At 40.0% G+C, this 19,339-nt stretch overlaps 1 protein-coding gene across 1 annotated transcript in view; it reads right to left on the bottom strand.

Moving 5' to 3' along the window:
- Positions 1-1,353: 1,353 nt before the first annotated feature.
- The window catches only part of LOC144823828 (uromodulin-like), a 722,123-nt gene continuing 704,137 nt past the window's right edge, over positions 1,354-19,339 (bottom strand). The window contains exons 8-9 of the mRNA XM_078682690.1: positions 8,741-11,786; positions 1,354-1,458 (exon numbers count right to left, since the gene is read on the bottom strand). Coding sequence (XP_078538816.1) covers positions 11,772-11,786 — 15 coding nt within the window. The 3' untranslated portion in view covers positions 1,354-1,458; positions 8,741-11,771. The remainder of the gene's footprint in view (positions 1,459-8,740; positions 11,787-19,339) is intronic.

Raw genomic sequence — 19,339 nt, 5'->3', positions numbered from 1 at the left:
CCTGTTCCTAAGTCGTGTTTGAGTAATACCACCTTCTGGGAAGCTATACAAACGTCTCCACCAATCGCATCTAAATAGGTTTCAAACGACTCTATCCAGTCTTCCCATGGTAAGGTGGGTTCACCAGGGTTTTGTAAAAATCTAGGAGAAGCTATGATGGACGACATGTCCATTCTGACGGTATTTCCTAGCTGTAAATGATGGTGTATAAGCGTATTCCAATCAATAGTTATACACTGTCGATGTACTGGTGAGACAATATTAATTATAGCAATAGTAATAGTCACTGGTCTAGATTAACTGTAAAGAAAAGGATAACAAAAAAAAAACTAACAAATTTATTGTAGTCACCATAGTCTACATAGCAGTAGGAGTCCACACAGTCATCCTAGTTGCCTCGATGGACACAATCTCCTTCTTGTTCCTTTTTTTTGTTTTGATAAATTAGTCTTTTCAGATTATGCCCTCCGATAATTCAATCTTGGCTTGCTGTCACACCCTTTCAAAAAAGGTTCCGTATCCACAATCGCGTTGTAGTACTCGTGTTGGGTTGTTATGGAAACCATATGCAGCTTGCATGCAAACGTCAATAATCGCACGTCACAACGCAGCGTGGCTCCCACACTGCACTGCGCTTGTGACTTGTGGGGGGGTTAGGAGTTCCATAGAAGAATGCCCGCAATGACGCATAAAAACAACACAGAAGCACATGAGTGGTAGCCGGTGAGTCAACTTTTGAAAACTAACAATGTTGGAGAATGGCGCAGACTTCAGAGCTCCCGGTCCCAATGGTAATGGTGGACGGGGGGCTGGGTTCGGCTAGTCGGCAGTTAATCAGGCCAGATAGACGGACGCTGCCTCCACACACTTTGGCAAACACGTTTTCTCTCACCCGCTGCGATACACCACAGCTAGTCTTTACAGCAGAACTAAAACATCCAATTCTCCTCATTGAGGGCACAGCACTAGGTGAACAGATTTGTACATTCGCAGCACTAGATCACACAAAAGTCATGTCCTTACCCGAATTTACATGAGTCAGTGTTTTTTTGTTTTCAGGTGCCATTGGTGCCGACATGATTCTGTTTCTTTTGCATGTACCTTGGTGTAGACAGGGTTCCAACATCAGTTCTACACTTTTCTTTTTTCCAGACAGTACCGTTATGGTAAATCAATTCCAGTCTCTTTTTATAATATCCTCGATGTGGTGAGAACAGCACAGCAAGAAAAAGCACCGTTGACCGTCCAGTCAAATATCGATGTCTTGGGGTTGACGAACTACAGCATGCAGCCTGCCCTCAGGGAAATTACATCCCATCCTCGTCGCCACTTTTAAGAGGCACAGACATGGTGTTTCAAGAAGGGACTTTATTGAAGTACATAGGAACAACCTCTAGACACGTCCTGTCTCCAGCAACTGTCTCCTCCCTTCTGGTCCAACACCAGAACTCTTACATGCTGGGGGGCGTGGTCTGGCAACGCAACAAGATGGCCGCTTAGAACCGGAGCTCCGGCTGCGGGGAGCCCCAGACCGGCAGCTGCAGCTCTTCGATGGGACAGAGACGATTTATAAACTGCTTCCGTGATGGCGGAGAGACAGAGGATGAGACAGTGTTATTTTTATCTGAAATGAGGGCACCTGCTGCTTGTCACAGCCCTTGTAAATAATGTCTCCAATGCTGACAGGAAAATTACCTCATGAACTGCGGAGCGGCTGACGTGTGGAAGGACCGGAAGGTGAGGCAGTGGCTTCTCTTTCCTTAGGAAGAGCACTTTCAGCTGAACTTTAATTACAGCAATTCTAATTCATACGCTGTGTGTGGGACTGCCTTGTGAAGGCCAGGAAATGTGCTAATGATGTGATTTTCACAGCTCAAGTGTTCCCGTCAGCTGAGGAAAACCTGAAAAGCTTCTGCTTAAATTGCAACATTACATGGCAGTGTCTTGTATTTCACCCCTTCATGCGGTGAAGGGTTTCATTTGAAGACGGGAATTCTCTGGCAGCTTTTACCATAATTTATTAACAGTGGTTCAGAGAACAACCATAGTTTCTTTCGTTTTACATAACTTGGAAGTCTACAGTTCAGAAATAAACAGACTTGTATATTGAAGATTTAACACCTCCTAAAAGACAGAGGCTATGTTAACTAGGTAATTTATGTGTACCACCAATAATAACATTTGACCTCCTGCTCTACAATATTGGCCCTTCAGTCATTTGCAACTGCAATATTGTAAAGAAAGGTTATTGAGCGCTCACTTCCTCAGACAGAAATTCATTCTTTGGAAACACTTGCCTGCTGCCCTGAACACCTGTTATGTCACATCTCTGGTATTAAACGTGAGCTTTCACATTTGTTGGGAACAGCTGAGCGTGCACCTCTTTTAAATGTACTGTGTACCATTGCCATTTTCGCTGCCAGAAAGGACAGTTTATTTTTTTTTGTCTTCAACTGCAACACTTCGGTTCTTGACAGAAGGCAACTGTCTGGATTTGTGCCTCTTGGAATACAGGTACAGTGTTGCACTACAAAGTTATAATTATTCTGCCCTAGCCCACCTTCATTTGAATGATTGGCAGAACGAGGTCCTGTCTGGTATCTTTATGGACTGGCAACTTGTTATGGTGTTCTGGCAGTTAAGGGAGGCAAACTACAATCGGAGTTCCTTGGAAATGCATGGAACAGAATAGAACTATTTAAAAGTGCACCTTATGAAATGTGGTGAATGACCCTTTGTTTCCTCAGACGGAAATCTTCTACTTAATATACACCAGTCTACCCTAAACGCCTGGTGTGTCACAACCCCACTAATAAAGGTGTCTACTACACACCCCTCCAAGAACCTTTGAGCGCACTGTATATACATGGTCAAACTGCGCACACCAAAATTTATTTTTGTTCCCTCCAAGAGTCTTCAAGAGTCTGCGGAGTCGCGTGCTTCCATCTCAGCACCAATAATGGTTGGCTCAGCTCCTCATCGTTCCTCTGTCACGCAGGCCATTTCAAATAAATCTTCACCTCCTGCATCCTCTTTTAAACGCCTAAAGCATGATCCTCCCTTCCCTGACAAACCATCACCTTCCTCCTCCATGGAGTTGATTCTGGAAGAAATACGCGCATTGCGTCCATTTATTGAGGAAACAAATAAAGGCATGCAACTCTTGAAAGAAAGATGGTCAGTCATGGATGCCCCCATCACTTCAGTTGAGCAGCAAGTCCCTGAAATACAATCCAATTCACAGCGTATTTCCTCTCTAGAAAAGTCTGTTCTTTCCCTCCAGCGGCATATAGAGGATTTGGAAAACAGAAACAGAAGGAACAACCTTCGTATTTATGGCCTGCAAGAATCCCTTGAAGGAGATGACCCGGTGACTTTCTTCATCTCCTTTCTTCCGAAGCTCTTAGACATGCCACCATCCACTGCTATCAGTATTCAAAGAGCTCATAGACTCGGCCCGTGCTCAGCTGCCTCTACAAAGCCATGTGGAGTTATCATCCTTTTTCTGAAATTCACTGATCTCCTTTCAGTCCTCTCAGCGGCTAGAGCCAAACGTCAAGTCTCCTGGTTAGGTCAACGTGTATTCCTCATTCAAGACGTCTCTAATGCTACTGCAGCAAGAATGAAGGAATTCCTCTCTCTCGTCGCCCATCTTTGCGCTCCCTTGGGACGCGTTATGGTCTGTTCCACCCTTGCATTTTTAAAGTCACTCATCAAAATAAAACTTGGACGTTTCAGGATCCTGGTGAACTTAGGAATTTCATTCTTCTACAAACCAGCGGTGGCATGGAGACTTCTCCTTCTTCAAGTGGCTGAACAGTTTTTGGTTGCCTTATGATACTTTGTAATTGCCTTAGTGTTCTCTTTCTTCGTTGTCTTGTTGCTTCTCTCTTGAAGCCTCCTTTGAGATTGTTATATTTAATTTGATTGTTTTTCTGTTCTATTTGTTCTTGTTATCATTTTTGATGTAATGATTGTTTCAGAATGTATTTTGTTGTCCTGAAATTGTTTCTAATTATTTCTCTTCCCTTCCACAGATTTGTATATGTTATTCCCTCCTTCCTGTGATCTCCCTCTTGTGGTTCTATGACGTCCCGCTGCGGGGGTGTCCCTGCTCCTCGGCTGGTTCATCTTGTTAAGTGTCGCCATTTCCCCACCTTTCTTTCGTATTTCCCCTTCAGGTATGTTTTCTGCAGTCGTCCTTCTGGACTTGTACTGTCTCTTCTGTCTATTCCTTCCACTTTTCATCTCTAACTCTCTTTTCTCTTTCCTATCTCATCTCTCCCTCCACCCTCCTTGTACTCGTTTTTCCTTCCTCTCCCTTTTCTTTTTTTCATGCTCTAGTTGGTTAATATTTGCTTATTCTTTGTGCCTTGATCGGTCTTCTCTCCTACTCCTTTTCTGTATTTCTCTCCCTTCTTCCTCCCCTATCTCTTTTCCTTCTTCTACTTGGCTTCTGTACTTCTTCTCCCTTTTTCTATGTTACTCTATTCCTAAGCGATGTCTACTTCTATTTCTGTTCTTCATGTTGTTACTTTTCTTGAATCTCGATGTATTTTGCTTCAGTATTCTGAATTTGTTGGGAGTTTTCTTCTTATGTAACTTCTGTGCTTTTTGTTTCCCCTTTTGTAGTCATCTCCATGCTATATGTCTACTCCATTTGTTGCCCATCCTTCCTTCCTACCATCATGTGTAACTTCGTTTCGTGGAACGTACGAGGTCTTGGTCACCCTGTCAAGCGTCAAAAGGTATTGTCTCACTTATCTAAATTTAATTCACAGGTTGTTTTTCTTGAAGAAACGCATTGTTCTAATGTTGAATCAATTAAGCTGAAAAGGCAGTGGGTGGGTCAGGTTGTGTTTTCTCCTGCTGTTAATAAAAAAGGAGGGGTTGCTATTTTATTTCATAAAGCTTTAAATGTTCAGATTGTTTCCTCTCAAAATGATGATGAAGGACGATGGGCATTGGCTAAGGTTGTCATCCAAAATAGGACGATGGTTTTGCTAAACATATATGGGCCAGTTCGTCCTGATCCCAAATTTTGGAAAGATATTAAGGACCTGATTTCGTCCATTGACTGTCCTGATTTTGTCATTGCTGGTGACTTTAACCAATGGTTAGACCCTTTTTCAGATAGACTATCCTGCAGTAAATTTCAACCTGATAAGTCCCATAAGACCTTTCAATCTGCCATTGCCTCTGGTCCTTTATATGACTCATGGAAAATGTGTAATCCTGATTTGCTAGAATATACTTTTTTCTCAAATGTGCATCACACCGTTCGAGGATTGATTACATTATGGTTAGCAAGTCTTTACTCCCTTCCATTCAAAAATCTGTGATTCGTTCCATATTTATTTCCGACCATGCTCCTGTTTATTCTACCCTTGACCTCTCCCTCATTTCCTCTAAATTCAGTCGTTGGAAATGTAACTCCTTTCTTTTGTCTGATGCTATTTTCATCAAAGAGAGTGTGGAGTTCTTTAACACATTTTTTTCCTTCAATAACCCTTCTGACACCTCCATTCCCAATAACTGGGATACTTTTACGGCTGCTTTCCGAGCATTTACTATCTCCTACGTTTCTAAGAAAAAGAAACTTAACAGAAAGAAATATGATGACCAACTTTAGAAAATTAAATGCCTTGAACATTCCTATTTTTCCTCTAAGTCCACCTCTGCCCTCCAAGAATTAATCATAGCCAAAACGGATCTGAACAAAATTATCACCAATGAAGCTTGTAACACCCTCCTTAAAATCAAATCTAAGTTTCATGGTGGTCAGAACAAAGCGGGGGAAAATGTTGGCAAATTATTTAAAAATTAAATCAGAACGTAAAAATGTGGGTGCTATCTTTAACGAATCCATCAATAAATTAGTTTCCGCGGATAAAGATATTGCTGAAGTGTTTCATAATTATTACCAATCCTTATATACTGATGACACACAGCCATCTGATGCTAACTTAACGTCCTTTTTTGAAGGCCTTCCCTCCCCCCCATCCCTTCTGGATGACTTTGCCCAGTTGGAAAGGGAAATTACTCTCCAGGAAGTAACTCGGGCCATTCACTCTCTCAAAAAATCAAAGGCACCTGGTCCGGATGGTCTACCTGTTGAATTTTATTCTTCTTTTCATACCTTTTTTGCACCAAAACTCCTCCAATTATTTAATTCCTTTATCTCAGATGCTGAGGCCTCTGGATCATTTTTGGACGCACTAATAGTTATCATTCCCAAACCTGACAAAGATCATTCACAATGTAAAAATGATCGCCCCATATCTTTAATTATTATGATTGCAAAATCTTTGCTAAAATCCTCGCTGCTCGTCTTGATTCCATTATTCCCCGTCTAATTAAAACAGACCAAGTGGGATTTGTGAAAGGTAGACTTGCTGCTGACAATGCTCGATTATTTTCCAATGTCATTGCACATAGTAAAACTTTTAAGATTCCGTTGGCAGCTTTGTCCTTAGATGCTGAAAAAGCTTTTGACCGTATTAACTGGCAGTATATGTTTCATGCCCTAAAATGGTTTGGCTTTGGTCCCTCTTTCATCTGCTTGGTTAGACTCCTTTATTCGTCTCCCCATGCCAGTATTTTTGTTAACAATCAGTTCTCCAAGTTTTTTTCTTTATCTAGAGGCACGCGACAAGGTTGCCCCCTCTCCCCCTTATTATTTATTTTGTGTCTCGAGCCTTTCTTAGAAAGTATTCGTTCCAATCCCGGGATTACTGGCTTTAAACTCTCATCTACTGAAACCAAATTGTCTGCTTAGGCGGATGATGCACTGGTATACATGTCCAACCCTATATCTTCCCTCCCACACTTTATGAATGAAGTTTCTATTCTATTCTATATCGGGTTATAAACTCAATCTATCCAAAACAGAAGTTCAGCCCCTAAACTCAATTTGTTACCAATACATGTTTAATAATACTGACTTTGCATGGTGCCCTTCCAAAATTAAATACCTTGGTATATGGTTCTCATCATCCCTAGTTGAAACCCTTAAATTTACATTCGACTCCCTCTTAAAGAAAATTCAATCCCTCCTTTGGTCCCCTTTATTTCTCTCTTGGTGGGGTAGATTAGATACGATTAAAATGATGATTACCCCACATGTGCTTTATACTGTTTCCATGCTCCCTTTTAAAATTCCCAATTCATATTTTTCCCGCATAAACTCTATTTGTACTAAATTTCTATGAAATGACAAACATCCTCGAATAGCCTTGCATAAGCTGACTCATCCTAAAAATGAAGGTGGCGTTCGTTTCCCCAATTTTAAAACATACCATTCCGCCTTCTTGATTAAACAATCCTTTTCCTTGGCATATGATTTTACTGATAACCCGATACCTAAATGGGTTCTCCTAGAACGCTCTCTTTTGAAAGATTTTTCATTTCAGCATACTGTTTTTATGTCAAATTGTTCTTTTTTAACCAAATATCCTATTTTAAAATACTCCCAAACAATGTTACACAATGTTTTCTATTTTGATCTTTCTCCTCTTCAATGTTTCCTATCTTCTGTAGTGTGGTACAACAAATTCCTTAGATACAAAGGCAAATCCTTTTACTTTAAACACTGGAAAGAAAAGGATATTTTGTTTGTTCATCAGTTTTTTGATGGTGGATCTATCATTCGGTTTCCAGTACTGCAGAACTTATTTCACTTGCCTTCATCATTTTTGAATGATTACACCATTATAACGCCTGCCATCCAATCGCACTTATCCTCCCTCTCATTACCTGATGTCTTTCCTCCTTTCTCCCCTACCACTCTACTTTTCCCTCTATTTTCTATTCAACAACCTAAGGCTGCTCTTTTATATACAATTTTGTTATCAAATGTTAAAGATCGCCCTAAATCACCTATAGAGACCGCTTGGGAAACCGATCTTAATGTTTCCCTCTCCGTCTCATTGTGGGATTGTTTATGGTCCAAACTGTTTAAAGTATCTACCTCTGCTCGTATTACTCAATCCCTATTGTTCATATATGATAGAGTTATTATTACCCCTGTTAGTATCCATAAGTTTGCCCAAACTTCTTCCTCGTTACGTTGGTCATGCTCAAAAGAAATTGGAACGCTTAAACATCTATTATACGACTGTTCCCCTGTTTTGTCATTTTGGAATGAAGTTTGGAATATCTGCATGCCAATGTTTTGTTCCTCTGCCTCATTATCCTTGAATAATGTTTTCTTAGGATCTTTGTCATCTGATATTGATACTTCATCTTCCTCTGCTAGACTGTTGGATCTGTTTATTGCTCTTGCATTCAAAGTTATTTTATCTTGTTGGAAAGATAATTCTAAGCTTTCTGTTCATACTTGGTGGAATTTTATTTGTGATGAACACAGGATTGCTATTGCTTCATCCTCTTCTGTTCCCCTTAAAATCAAATCCAATCTACTCTAGCTCCCCTTTTCCACGTATCTTTCTTCCAAATCTCCTACTTGATTACCTTTTACTATTCCCACATGTTAAATCTTGTCCTCTCTTTCTTTTTCTTCTTTTCTTTCTTTCCTTCCTTCCTCTTTATTTTCTTTTCCCCCTATATCTTCCTATTCCCTCTCTCTTTCCCCCTCCCAATATTCACTTCTTTCTTATTACATACGTTTTGTAATCCTTATTAATATGTACTTTCTTCCAATATTTATGACATGTATATTGTTTTCTATTTTAAAAATGATTAATAAAAATCTCTTAAACAAAAAAAAAAGAACTCTCACATGCTGGTAACCATGGGAAGAATGCATGACAAGTTGCTAGGACACATTGCTAAAATACAACAGTAAGAGTACTATACCATTCACAATTGTTATAGCTTTAAACACAGCACATTATACAACAGCACAGACAATGTTTGACAGTATTTATAAGATGTGATATATCTTAATGGTCATGTGCTCCACTAGAAACAAATACAGTGTTTTAGCAGATTCACCCAAAGATTATTTTAGGTTTTTCATATTACTCAGACTTGATCTTGATGACGCAGTCCTTGACACAATAGTGTCAAGTAGAGTAAACCACAACACGTGTACAGTAACAATCTCTGTTAACAGTTTTAGAAGTAGTAGGATGAGAAAATGGTAGGTAGATTGACGATGCTCACTGTAAATCACAATACCCTTAAAGAGCTAAATACCCAGCACCCACACATTTCCCAGTGTTTTGGTAAGACTATAACTGGTGCACTCTATGAAGCACCATACACCCCAAAAGTACAGTACAAAAAAACTAACATTTTAACTGCCTACTGTCCATATAGGTGAATTGAAGCCCTCAAACAGCAATACAAACTTTCACCTGAAACGTATTTATAGATCTCTAGATCATCTTTTCATGTCACACCTGTCTTATTTTTCACGAATCTTCAACTAGAATGTTTCACTGCTTTCTCCTTTTTTTCCAGGATTGAAAACAAATGATTTAATTACCCATAACTCTATCAATAGCCATATTCTAAAGGTATCTACAGACTTATCTAATATGAATTAACAATTGTTACGGACCGAGAATATTCGGAACATTATGGTAAAACATGGAATACATGAAAACATGAATAAATACATCACCACTATGTAGAATATAGCTGATGGGTTGAATGCTTGCAACTGCTGTTTGGGATGCATTCCCGTCCATCTTTTTATTGCCCAGTAGGCCACCTCAGAGAGGGACCAGCAATATGCAAATCAGACTATGACATGGTCAAATCAGAATAGTCCAGCCCTAACTGCCTGGCCATGTCCCCTTTAGATGAAGCCACATGAAATCCAGGCTGTTTTTGGCTTTGTTTGGCCTCATCAGAGAGACTTAGCCCGAGTACTGTGACAGAGCAAGCATGGCAGCCACATCTGGTCAAAACTATCATGCTTAGGGGTGTTCGAGTGAAACACATGATTCATCTGTGCAATGCTTGCCAAAGTCTCCGTCACAGACAATCAGGCTACAAACAAGTCCATCCTCTTTGTTTGCCAGCTATCTTGCCCCAGACTGAACCAGATATATGCAAATCATATTTTGTCCTTCTCTAAAAGTAACAGTACCACTCAAAGTGCCTGTTTATCAAGTCTCCTGTAGATGAGAGCACAAGGACCAAAGACAACTTCAAAGAAGAGGTGCCCCCGCAGTAACACTCTCTGTTTGCTATTGGCTCAGAATAACGGCTGATTTGGATAATCTTTGCCCCTGTCTGGACTGGCATATTGATATTTAAAACAATGAATGGGTATCTGTCCGGGCAATTATGAATGATTGAGATTAATAAAGGGATATCATTAATTCTTTGTTGTGTTTCCCAGGAAAACCCACTCAGTACAAAGAACATGCCCTAGCACATGTTGTGTGCTTCCGTGCCACATTACATAAGTTGCAGCTCATTGAAGAGGACCAAAAATGTACAACAAACCAGCCTGAACTTGCTTTTGTTCCCATTCAGAGAGTACTTTGTCTGAAACTTTGGGCTGCACTATTCCATTGAAATAGGCTAATTTGCACAAGGTTGTTCCCTTTCTGGAGAGTCACATTGTGAAAAAACTAAAAGTGACTGGAATATGGACTATGGTCCATAATAAAAGGGATTGAGATTAATTCAAGCATGCCACCAATCATTATTTTATTTGTTCATAGATACATAAATATACGTATGAGTTACAAAGGTAACTTACATGTTTTAATAGTTTATGCTTTTGAATACGTTTACTATTGTTTGGCTATTCACAAAATAGGAGTATAAATTTGCACTAAAAGGTAAACCACTCAGATTTTCAGAATGGTCAAAAAGTAGCAAACGTATTCAAAAGAGTAAATTACTAAAATGTATATAGCCCCTTGATCCTTCATTGTAGGAGACATGTAAGATACACTTTTTGAATAAATTAACACTTTGATATTGTGAACAAGAGCAAATCATTAAACTCAAGAGTCTGAATTACTCAACAGTTTAAATTACCTTTGGGCTCATACTGTTGAAAACAGTAAATAGTTCCAGATGCCTTGGATGTGGATCAAATGGGATTAGGTCATAATTAATTATGTGAAAAAAAGAGTAAATAATGAGATAAACTGCAATTTTGTGCAATCAACTACATAACATATCACGAATTGTGAAAATAATTGAAAACACTCTAATTATTCTTATGTATGTTAATGAATATGGATTTTACATAGGACTTTGGTAGGAATAAGAATAATTAGCATTTTAGCACTTATTCACACATTTGTCAGCAATTAGAGTTTTTGTGTTCAGCCTCTAAGAGGTGGCTACATGTCCATTGACTAGAGTTTCATGAGAGCATGATCTAAGGATAAGCATCTGTAAATAATTTTCAAGTGAAGGTTTGAATGATCCAATACATGCATACAATTAACCACATTTGAAACTAATCAGTTTTGTTTTTTGCAGTCTCTCAATTACATTCAATTGATTGTTACTTTTCCCATTGCTTAAATGCTGGCTAGAATTCAGTAACACCAATCATTTTCATATGGGAGATGTTCACACTCAGTAGATGTGTAGTTGTTTCACAAGCAGATGGGACTTTAACCCATTTTTTAGGACAGAGAAGGCCAGTCCCAGTCTTATGTTCAGTGGCATACTGTTCCATATTTTGGAGCATCTCCAGAGAATGCATAATAGATTTCTTCGTGAAGGGTGTAGTTTCCAGATGATGTGTAGTTTTGCAGTACAATCTGACGAAACCATCAAATATTGCCATTTTATTTCTCAAGAGGTTTTCAAAGAGAATGTTTTCAACTCTAAGATGATGAACACTGCAAGGAAATACAAAGGAAAAAGTATTTAAGCATTCGTTTAAGCATATTTTTCACATCTGGATAGTTTAACTCTTCTGTGTCCAGAAAATCCAAATTCCCTATTACATCAACCCTTTCAATTTTTCATCAGATCCAGCTCTCCATTCAGATTAGCCACTCTATCTGCTCTGGAAACACTCACATACAGTATTTTCTCACCTTCAGCACCTCCTCTTATACAAGCTACTATCTCAAGAGGAATACCAGAGCATCCAAAAGTCTCTTTACATTTAAAACCTACTCACGTTTTGCACACAGGATCCCACCTTCTATCCAGGATATTCTAAAACGTAGCCGCCCATTTCATTTGGTAAACATTCACACCCAAAGCAACCTAACCCCATTCAGAATTCCCAATATGTGGTACCCTCTTCACATCCAGCAACCACAACAAATCTAATTCCCTACATCTACCATCCTATGGGAACCCAAAACTGCCATCAAATACAATATTTTGCGATAAATAGCATCTTATTAGAATCATCTTCTGTATAACACTCATCCCTCTCACATTTGACACACTCCGCATATTGATCGCATCCTGTCACCTAGCACCCATATATGGATCAGTGAAGTGTCCACAGATGTCACTATATGCAGGGGCGTAACACAGGCCCCCGAAGCCTCCGCGGTGTGGGGGGCCCCCAAGCTCCGGGGGGCCCCCTCAGCACAGTACTACAGCCGGAGAGCTGCAGATTAAGCTCGGAGGGGGCCTCTCTGCGTACCTTGCAGGGGAACCCCCTTAATTTTTGTTATGCCGCTGACTATATGGATAGTTCATCGTGCTAAATCAAAGAGAAAAGCGGTACAAAAGGGGGTGGTGATGGACGGAGCACCTGAACCAATCAAACACTCACACCCAGTCAACAGATCTGGGTTTAATCCATCACCGTTCTTTAGCCCACTCTGCCACCCCAGTTTAGACAATCAAAGAGAAAAAGCATGGCTGCTGTAGTTAGTAAAGGGGAGATGATTCCTCCCTAGGTCCTGGCCAGGTCTATTATTGAACACTGTTATATTGTGGAATGGCATTCTAAACCTGATGATAGGTACTTTTCAAGGCAGAGGGAAGTAGTTGAGGCTGCAACATCTTTTCAGAGTCAGTGCAAGAAATGGTCAATGCACCTGACCCAAAAACATCTATGTCATTCACAGGATCCGGGTCCCATCTTTTCATTCGCCAGTAGCCACCGCATTAAACACCCTGTGCTTAACTACTACAAAGCAAAAGGTGTGTTAAATGCAATGAATGGTGCTGAATTGTGGTATCTGCTGAGGCAAGATCTCTCCAGAAAGAGGTAAAATGATTGCGGGGCACTGGCTAGGTGTACACCCAGATGCCTCAATTGTTGCCGCCTCAAGAGTGCATCCTACTTCATTGTGAAGAGATTGTAAAATTGGTTGTGTTATTGTTGTGGATTCCAATTTGCCTCCAACTCAAGGCAACAATCACATAGAAAATTCTCAGAGATTTTAGATAAAAAGCAGCAATGGCCCTGATGTGCAGACTTAATGAATTCTTTATTTGTGTGATTAATAAAAACCATTGCAAGAATTCCGTGGTTTCACATAATAAAAACAATAAGCCTACCTTAGCACCAAAGTTTGTATGTTTTTCTGAGAGAACAGGAAATTTTAATTGTCGGTGAGCGAAACTCCAGATACCCGATCAGGCAGATTGAGGTTTTGCTCCAGTTTCCTGCAACATGATTACATTATGTTTTTGCCAGTACGTGACCACTTCTACATGATCGACTAAGCTGCTCAGGCCTCTTCATTCCAGGAGCATATCTTTAAGCCAGTGGAGGAACCAGAAAGGCTGGAAGAATGGGGGGCAGGAGGTCCTTTTTCATGTTCGTTCAGTTAGGGCCATTGCCAGCCACAGCCAGCCTGACTCCATATTACAGGTTTGAGTCTGTCTGTAATGCCTCCCTGGCATACTCTTAAGCCTTACTGTTGTTCTTCTGGGCTGGCTGCTACTGCCTGTTGCCTTTCTCATGATCAAGAAAGTTTAGTTTGGTCAACTTCTGCTGTGGTTAGCTATCACAGTGGAAATGCAGAACTGTACTGGGTATGCTTCAGTTCCATATATTATAAACTTTATTCCCTAGTTCCTAACATGATCCTTTTCATACCACATTTGGGTCACTTGTTCAGGTGTGGACAGTGTTATTAAAGGTGGTTAATTTTATTGCATACCTCTTGGTGAGAGGAATGCGATTGAATGTATGTACTTGCAAGCCAGCCAACAATATGGAATTTAATGTCTCCTAGATGAGTGTTCCCCTATGTCCAAGCCTATGCCATTCAAATCTATTGTTATCTTATAACGTCAATGCCAGATCAAATTGCCATACAATTGTTACTGAGGCTCTCCTATTGAAACTAATAAAAATCATTTTTTTAAAAAGAAGTATACCAGGAGTGTGTGGCTTCCCAGTAGCTTCTGGATATTTCCAGTTTAGAATATTGTGGAGGCCTCTTGATACAAGGGGGCCAGGCTGGATGCGCAGGACAGTCGTATGTCTGTTACGGAGAGCCGAAAATCTGATTTGGAGGATGGTGCGGCCCAGCAGCCAAGAAGCTTGAAAGAATGGAGAGGCTCCTCAAATCTTTGGCTATCAAGAATGAGGATTTGGAAGCTCGTGGGCAGAGGAACAACATTCGCATTATGGGGGTGCCGAAATCCACCAACACCGGGCACCTGGACCACTTTGTGAAAACATTCTTAACAGGCATACTTGGAAGTGAATTATTCACCACCACCATTGTGGTTCAGCTGGCTCACTGTATTTTGGGGCCACCACCTAATCCAGGGTGCCCACCGAGTCCGATCATAGCCCGGCTCCTAAATTTCAGGGATAAGGATACAGCCCTATGGCTGGCACGTGAAAATATCCAGGTGTGGCATGGTTCGAACATATCGCTATACCCGGACTTTGCTGCCATGGTCCTGGAAGTACGCAGGAAATACGCTGGTGTAAAGGCCGCCCTACAGAAAATGTAGCTAAGATATGGGATGCTGTATTCAGCATGGCTGAAAGTGGACATCGATGGTCGATCCCAAGTGTTTGATTCTCCTCACAAGGCCCAAGAGGTCTGTCAGAGATAATCCAATGCTGCGAGGAAAAAGGGCACGCCATTGCCGCAACACACCCAGGACATACCGGATTCTGGTGCCAGTGCGGACCTGTTTACTGCTAGCTAACCACGCCGCACCTGTTCCTCAATGGCGCGGTACTATGATGTTATATTCCCACTGCCCGTGCTGTGACACTGTCTATCTGAACCACAATGCAGATTATTGTGCCGCCATGGTGTAATACTTAACATTGTGAATGCACTCTGTGCCAATGTGGGGGTAGTGGCAGGTGTTGCCATCCCCCCAGTGCGTTTGCGCATGTATCTTATTGTGCAGGCTTACAGTATAATTTGTTTCTGTTTAAATGATTCCATTCTTATGGCTATAAGGGAGGTTACTAATCCCCCAAAGTTGGGTCTGTGGGATGGGAGTGGGAGGGGGGACTCTGGGATTATTGGTTAGTGATTGTAGGGTGCTTTTATTGTGCACCTCAGCTGTTGTGCAGCATACGTAGTCCTGGTACCAGTGAATCAGAAATACAGGTTTTAGATAATGGCTAACAGGGTTGTTGCAGAATCCAGTGTAATGCTAATGTCCTGGAACGTTAAGATACTGAACAATGCCCTTAAATGTAAGCAGGTGACGAACCTCATGCAAAAGTTTCACGTAGATGTTACGTTTTTACAAGAGACTCGCCTTGTGACACACGTCACAACGCTACTGGCATCGGGGTGGGACCACATAAGTATTTTGCTGTATATAGTTCATATACTAGAGGGGTTGCAGTGTTGATACACAAACGGGTGCAGTTTCGGGAGGAAGAGGTCTGTCGGGATGCAGGGGGTCGCTATTTTTTGGTTACCGGCACCATGCTTGATCATTCAGTGTTATTTGTTAACATCTATGCACTAAATGTGGATGACCCCGAATTTTTTGAGGCAGTCCACCATCATATAACACGATGGGGGAAGATTGTGTTTATATGGGCGGGGATTTCAAGTTGCTACATGACCCGGGACGCAACTGCACGGCACAGGCGTTAGCCACTAAACCTAAAGTGCGCAGCGTTGTGCTGGAAACCATTGAACAGCATGGGTTGGTGGATGAATGGAAATATCGGATCACTGACACAATATCGACCGAAAAAATATAGACTTACAAAAAAATCGACGTGTGAATATCGTAGACAAGAATATCGACAGCCTATCTACAATATAGTAAGTACAAAAATATCGAAACTAAAATATAGATGTCAAAAATATCGTAATTAAAACGATTGTTTTTTTAATAACAAAAAAGTGTAAAATAAAGTAAATAATAGTTATAAACCAAATAAACATAGTTAAACATATTTAATAATGTTTAAAATTAATACATAATACATATACAATAAAATAACATTAAACATATGCATAAAAATTATAATATATACTTACTTAATAATACGTTTTAATAATTATTTTAATAACTTATAAATTATTAAAAAGTATTATAAATTACAAATACATCTACACACCTAAAACAATAACATAAATAAACAAGTAAATAATTATATTTATTAAATTAAAAAAATTAAATATACTTTCAATTTTTTTTTTATTAATAATATACTACATTATCAAAAATAATAATAAAAATATTCCCAAAAAAAGTAAAGTAATGATAAAATTGGACCGTGTAACACTTAAAATTACTATTCCAACTCCAGAGGGGTCAACAGTAGGAAAAGCGTTGGATAGCATAGGGGTTAAAATTACTATTCCAACTCCAGAGGGTGCAACAGTAGGGAAAACATAGGATAGTGTGGGGGTAAAAATAAATATTCCAACTCTAGAGGGTGCTGCAGTTAGGAAAGCATTGGATAGCGTAGGGGTAAAAATTACTATTCCAACTCCAGAGGGTGCAACAGTACGGAAAATGTTGGATAGTGTGGGGGTAAAAATTACTATTCCAGCTCCAGAGGGTGCTACAGTAGGGAAAGCGTTGGATAGCGTAGGGGTTAGAATTACTATTCCAACTTCAGAGAGGGCAACAGTAGGGAAAGCGTTGGATAGCATAGGGGTAAAAATTACTGTTCCAACTCCAGAGGGGGCAACAGTAGGGAAAGCGTTGGATAGCGTAGGGGTACAAATTACTATTCCAACTCCAGTGAGGAAAGCATTGGATAGCGTAGATGTAAAAATTACTATTCCAAGTCCAGAGGGTGCTACAGTAGGGAAAGCGTTGGATAGCGTAGAGGTAATAATTACTATTCCAACTCCAGAGGGTGCAACAGTAGGGAAAGCGTTGGATAGCGTAAGGGTAAAAATTACTATTCCAACTCCAGTGGGTGCAACAGTATGGAAAGCGTTATTTTATTATTATTATTTTTTCAAACCAAATAATACTTTTTATGAAACATTGATTACCAATTAATTAAAAATATTTTCCAATGAATACAAATTAATTACCAATTAAGAATAGTAATTGCCAATTAACAAAATTAATTACCAATTTAAAAAAAAATTACCAATTAAAAAAATTGTTTGCAATTAAAAACTTTAATTACCAATTAAAAAAATTAATTATCAATTAAAATAATTAATTGCCAATTAATAATTAATTAAAAAGAAAGTAATTATCCATACCAATAAATACAAATAAATCATTCATTAATTACAATTAAATTACTTCCCACCCAGTTCCCTTATAAACCCACAACCCGCTACAGCAATAAAAACAAAAATTAATTCAAATTAATTTATAATTCCTAAAAATTCATAATTAATTTAGTATACTTAAATTACTTCCCACCCTATTCCCCTATAAACCCACAACCCGCTCCGGTACTAAAAAATAAAATTTACTTAAAAGTAACATTATTAATATATAAAAATATAAAAAAATATTACACATATAATTTAAAACAAGTAAAATACTTAACAAAAAAAATATTACATATACATAATAAAATAAATAACAATAATACAAATATCGATATTAGTAACTTCGATATTACTTACATAGATATAAAAAAAAATCGATATTACTTACCTTAAGGTCGATATTCTGTCCAACGATATTCTTGACCTAGATATTCTGTACCTTAGATATTTCCAACTTGATATTTTTGTAATTCGATATTTCCAACTGGATATTTAGACTGTGCACCGGAAATATCACTGCGCGGACCGTGATGGATGCACACATTACTCTGCACCTAAAAATACCTGGATGCGGTTGTACTACTGATGCTAGTCAGCTGGAGTGGCAGTGTGGATTAATGAAGTTGTGCATCTCCCGTGTACTTATCGGACCACTCTCTGGTGAAGATGAGTTTGCTCTTCCCTAGGGGGAGGGGTGTGTAACGTCCAAGGAGTTTCCTGGATATGGCCTTGAGGGATACTGTTTTTGCGACTGAACTTGGGGAAGCGATAGTGGAATATATTAAAATTAATACTGGGTCGGTGGACTCTACGGCTACCCTATGGGAGGTCTTTAAGGCCTAAGCAAGGGGGTGTGCATTTCCAAGAATGCTGGAGTGCTTAGGGCGCTGCACCACATGCTTGCGGACATAGAGATATGACTTGTGGAGCTCGACCATGGGGCAGGTGTAGCGGATCTTCACAAACTGCACAGGCGTGCGCCACTCTTGGCAGAATTCCGCGAGGCCGCACAACGTGAAGCGCATTTTCACGGTAAATACGCAGTCGCTCGGTGGTACGGGGAGAGTGAATGACCGGGTAGGATGCTGGCTGGATTAATACGATAAACTAGCAGACCAACCTACAAAGCGGAACTCCGCGGGGACAGGTAACATAGGGTTGCTTAGAGAAGAATTTAAGTACTATATCACCTTGTACACTTCCGGAACTGCTTACCAACCCACTGCCTATAGTGACTACCTTGATGAGGTTTCACTTGTTTGGATGGATAAAGCCCACCAAGAATTCATAACACACAAGATGATAGACGGAATGTTGCACAATGATAAAACATTCACCCCCAGTCACAGATCTGGGTTTAATCCATCGTTATTTTGCTCACCAAGCCACCCCAGTTCAGACATGGCCATATGCAAATCAGTCTTGACCCTGTGCCTCATGGGAACAGTCCCGCCCAAACTGCCAAGCCATGTCTTCCCTGGACCGGAATCAAGCATCCTAGGACCGGTTTCTGGCTATCAACCGTCTTCAGCCAGGGTAGCTTGACTCCAGTGGCGTAGTGAGCTCGGGACCCACGTCTGGGCGTACCCTTCCCACATAGGGTGAACAGCAAAACACACAAGATGATGGACGGAATGTTGCACAATGGCAATCCATTCACCCCCCAGTAAGAGATCTGGGTTTAATCCATTGTTATTTTGCTCACCAAGCCACCCCAATTCAGATATGGCCATATGCAAATCAGTCTTGACTCTGTGCCTCATGGGAACAGTCCTGCCTGAACT

Source organism: Lissotriton helveticus, chromosome 3_1, assembly GCF_964261635.1.
Source record: "Lissotriton helveticus chromosome 3_1, aLisHel1.1, whole genome shotgun sequence".
Lineage (NCBI taxonomy): Eukaryota > Metazoa > Chordata > Amphibia > Caudata > Salamandridae > Lissotriton > Lissotriton helveticus.
This window is presented reverse-complemented; position numbering and strand designations above follow the sequence as displayed.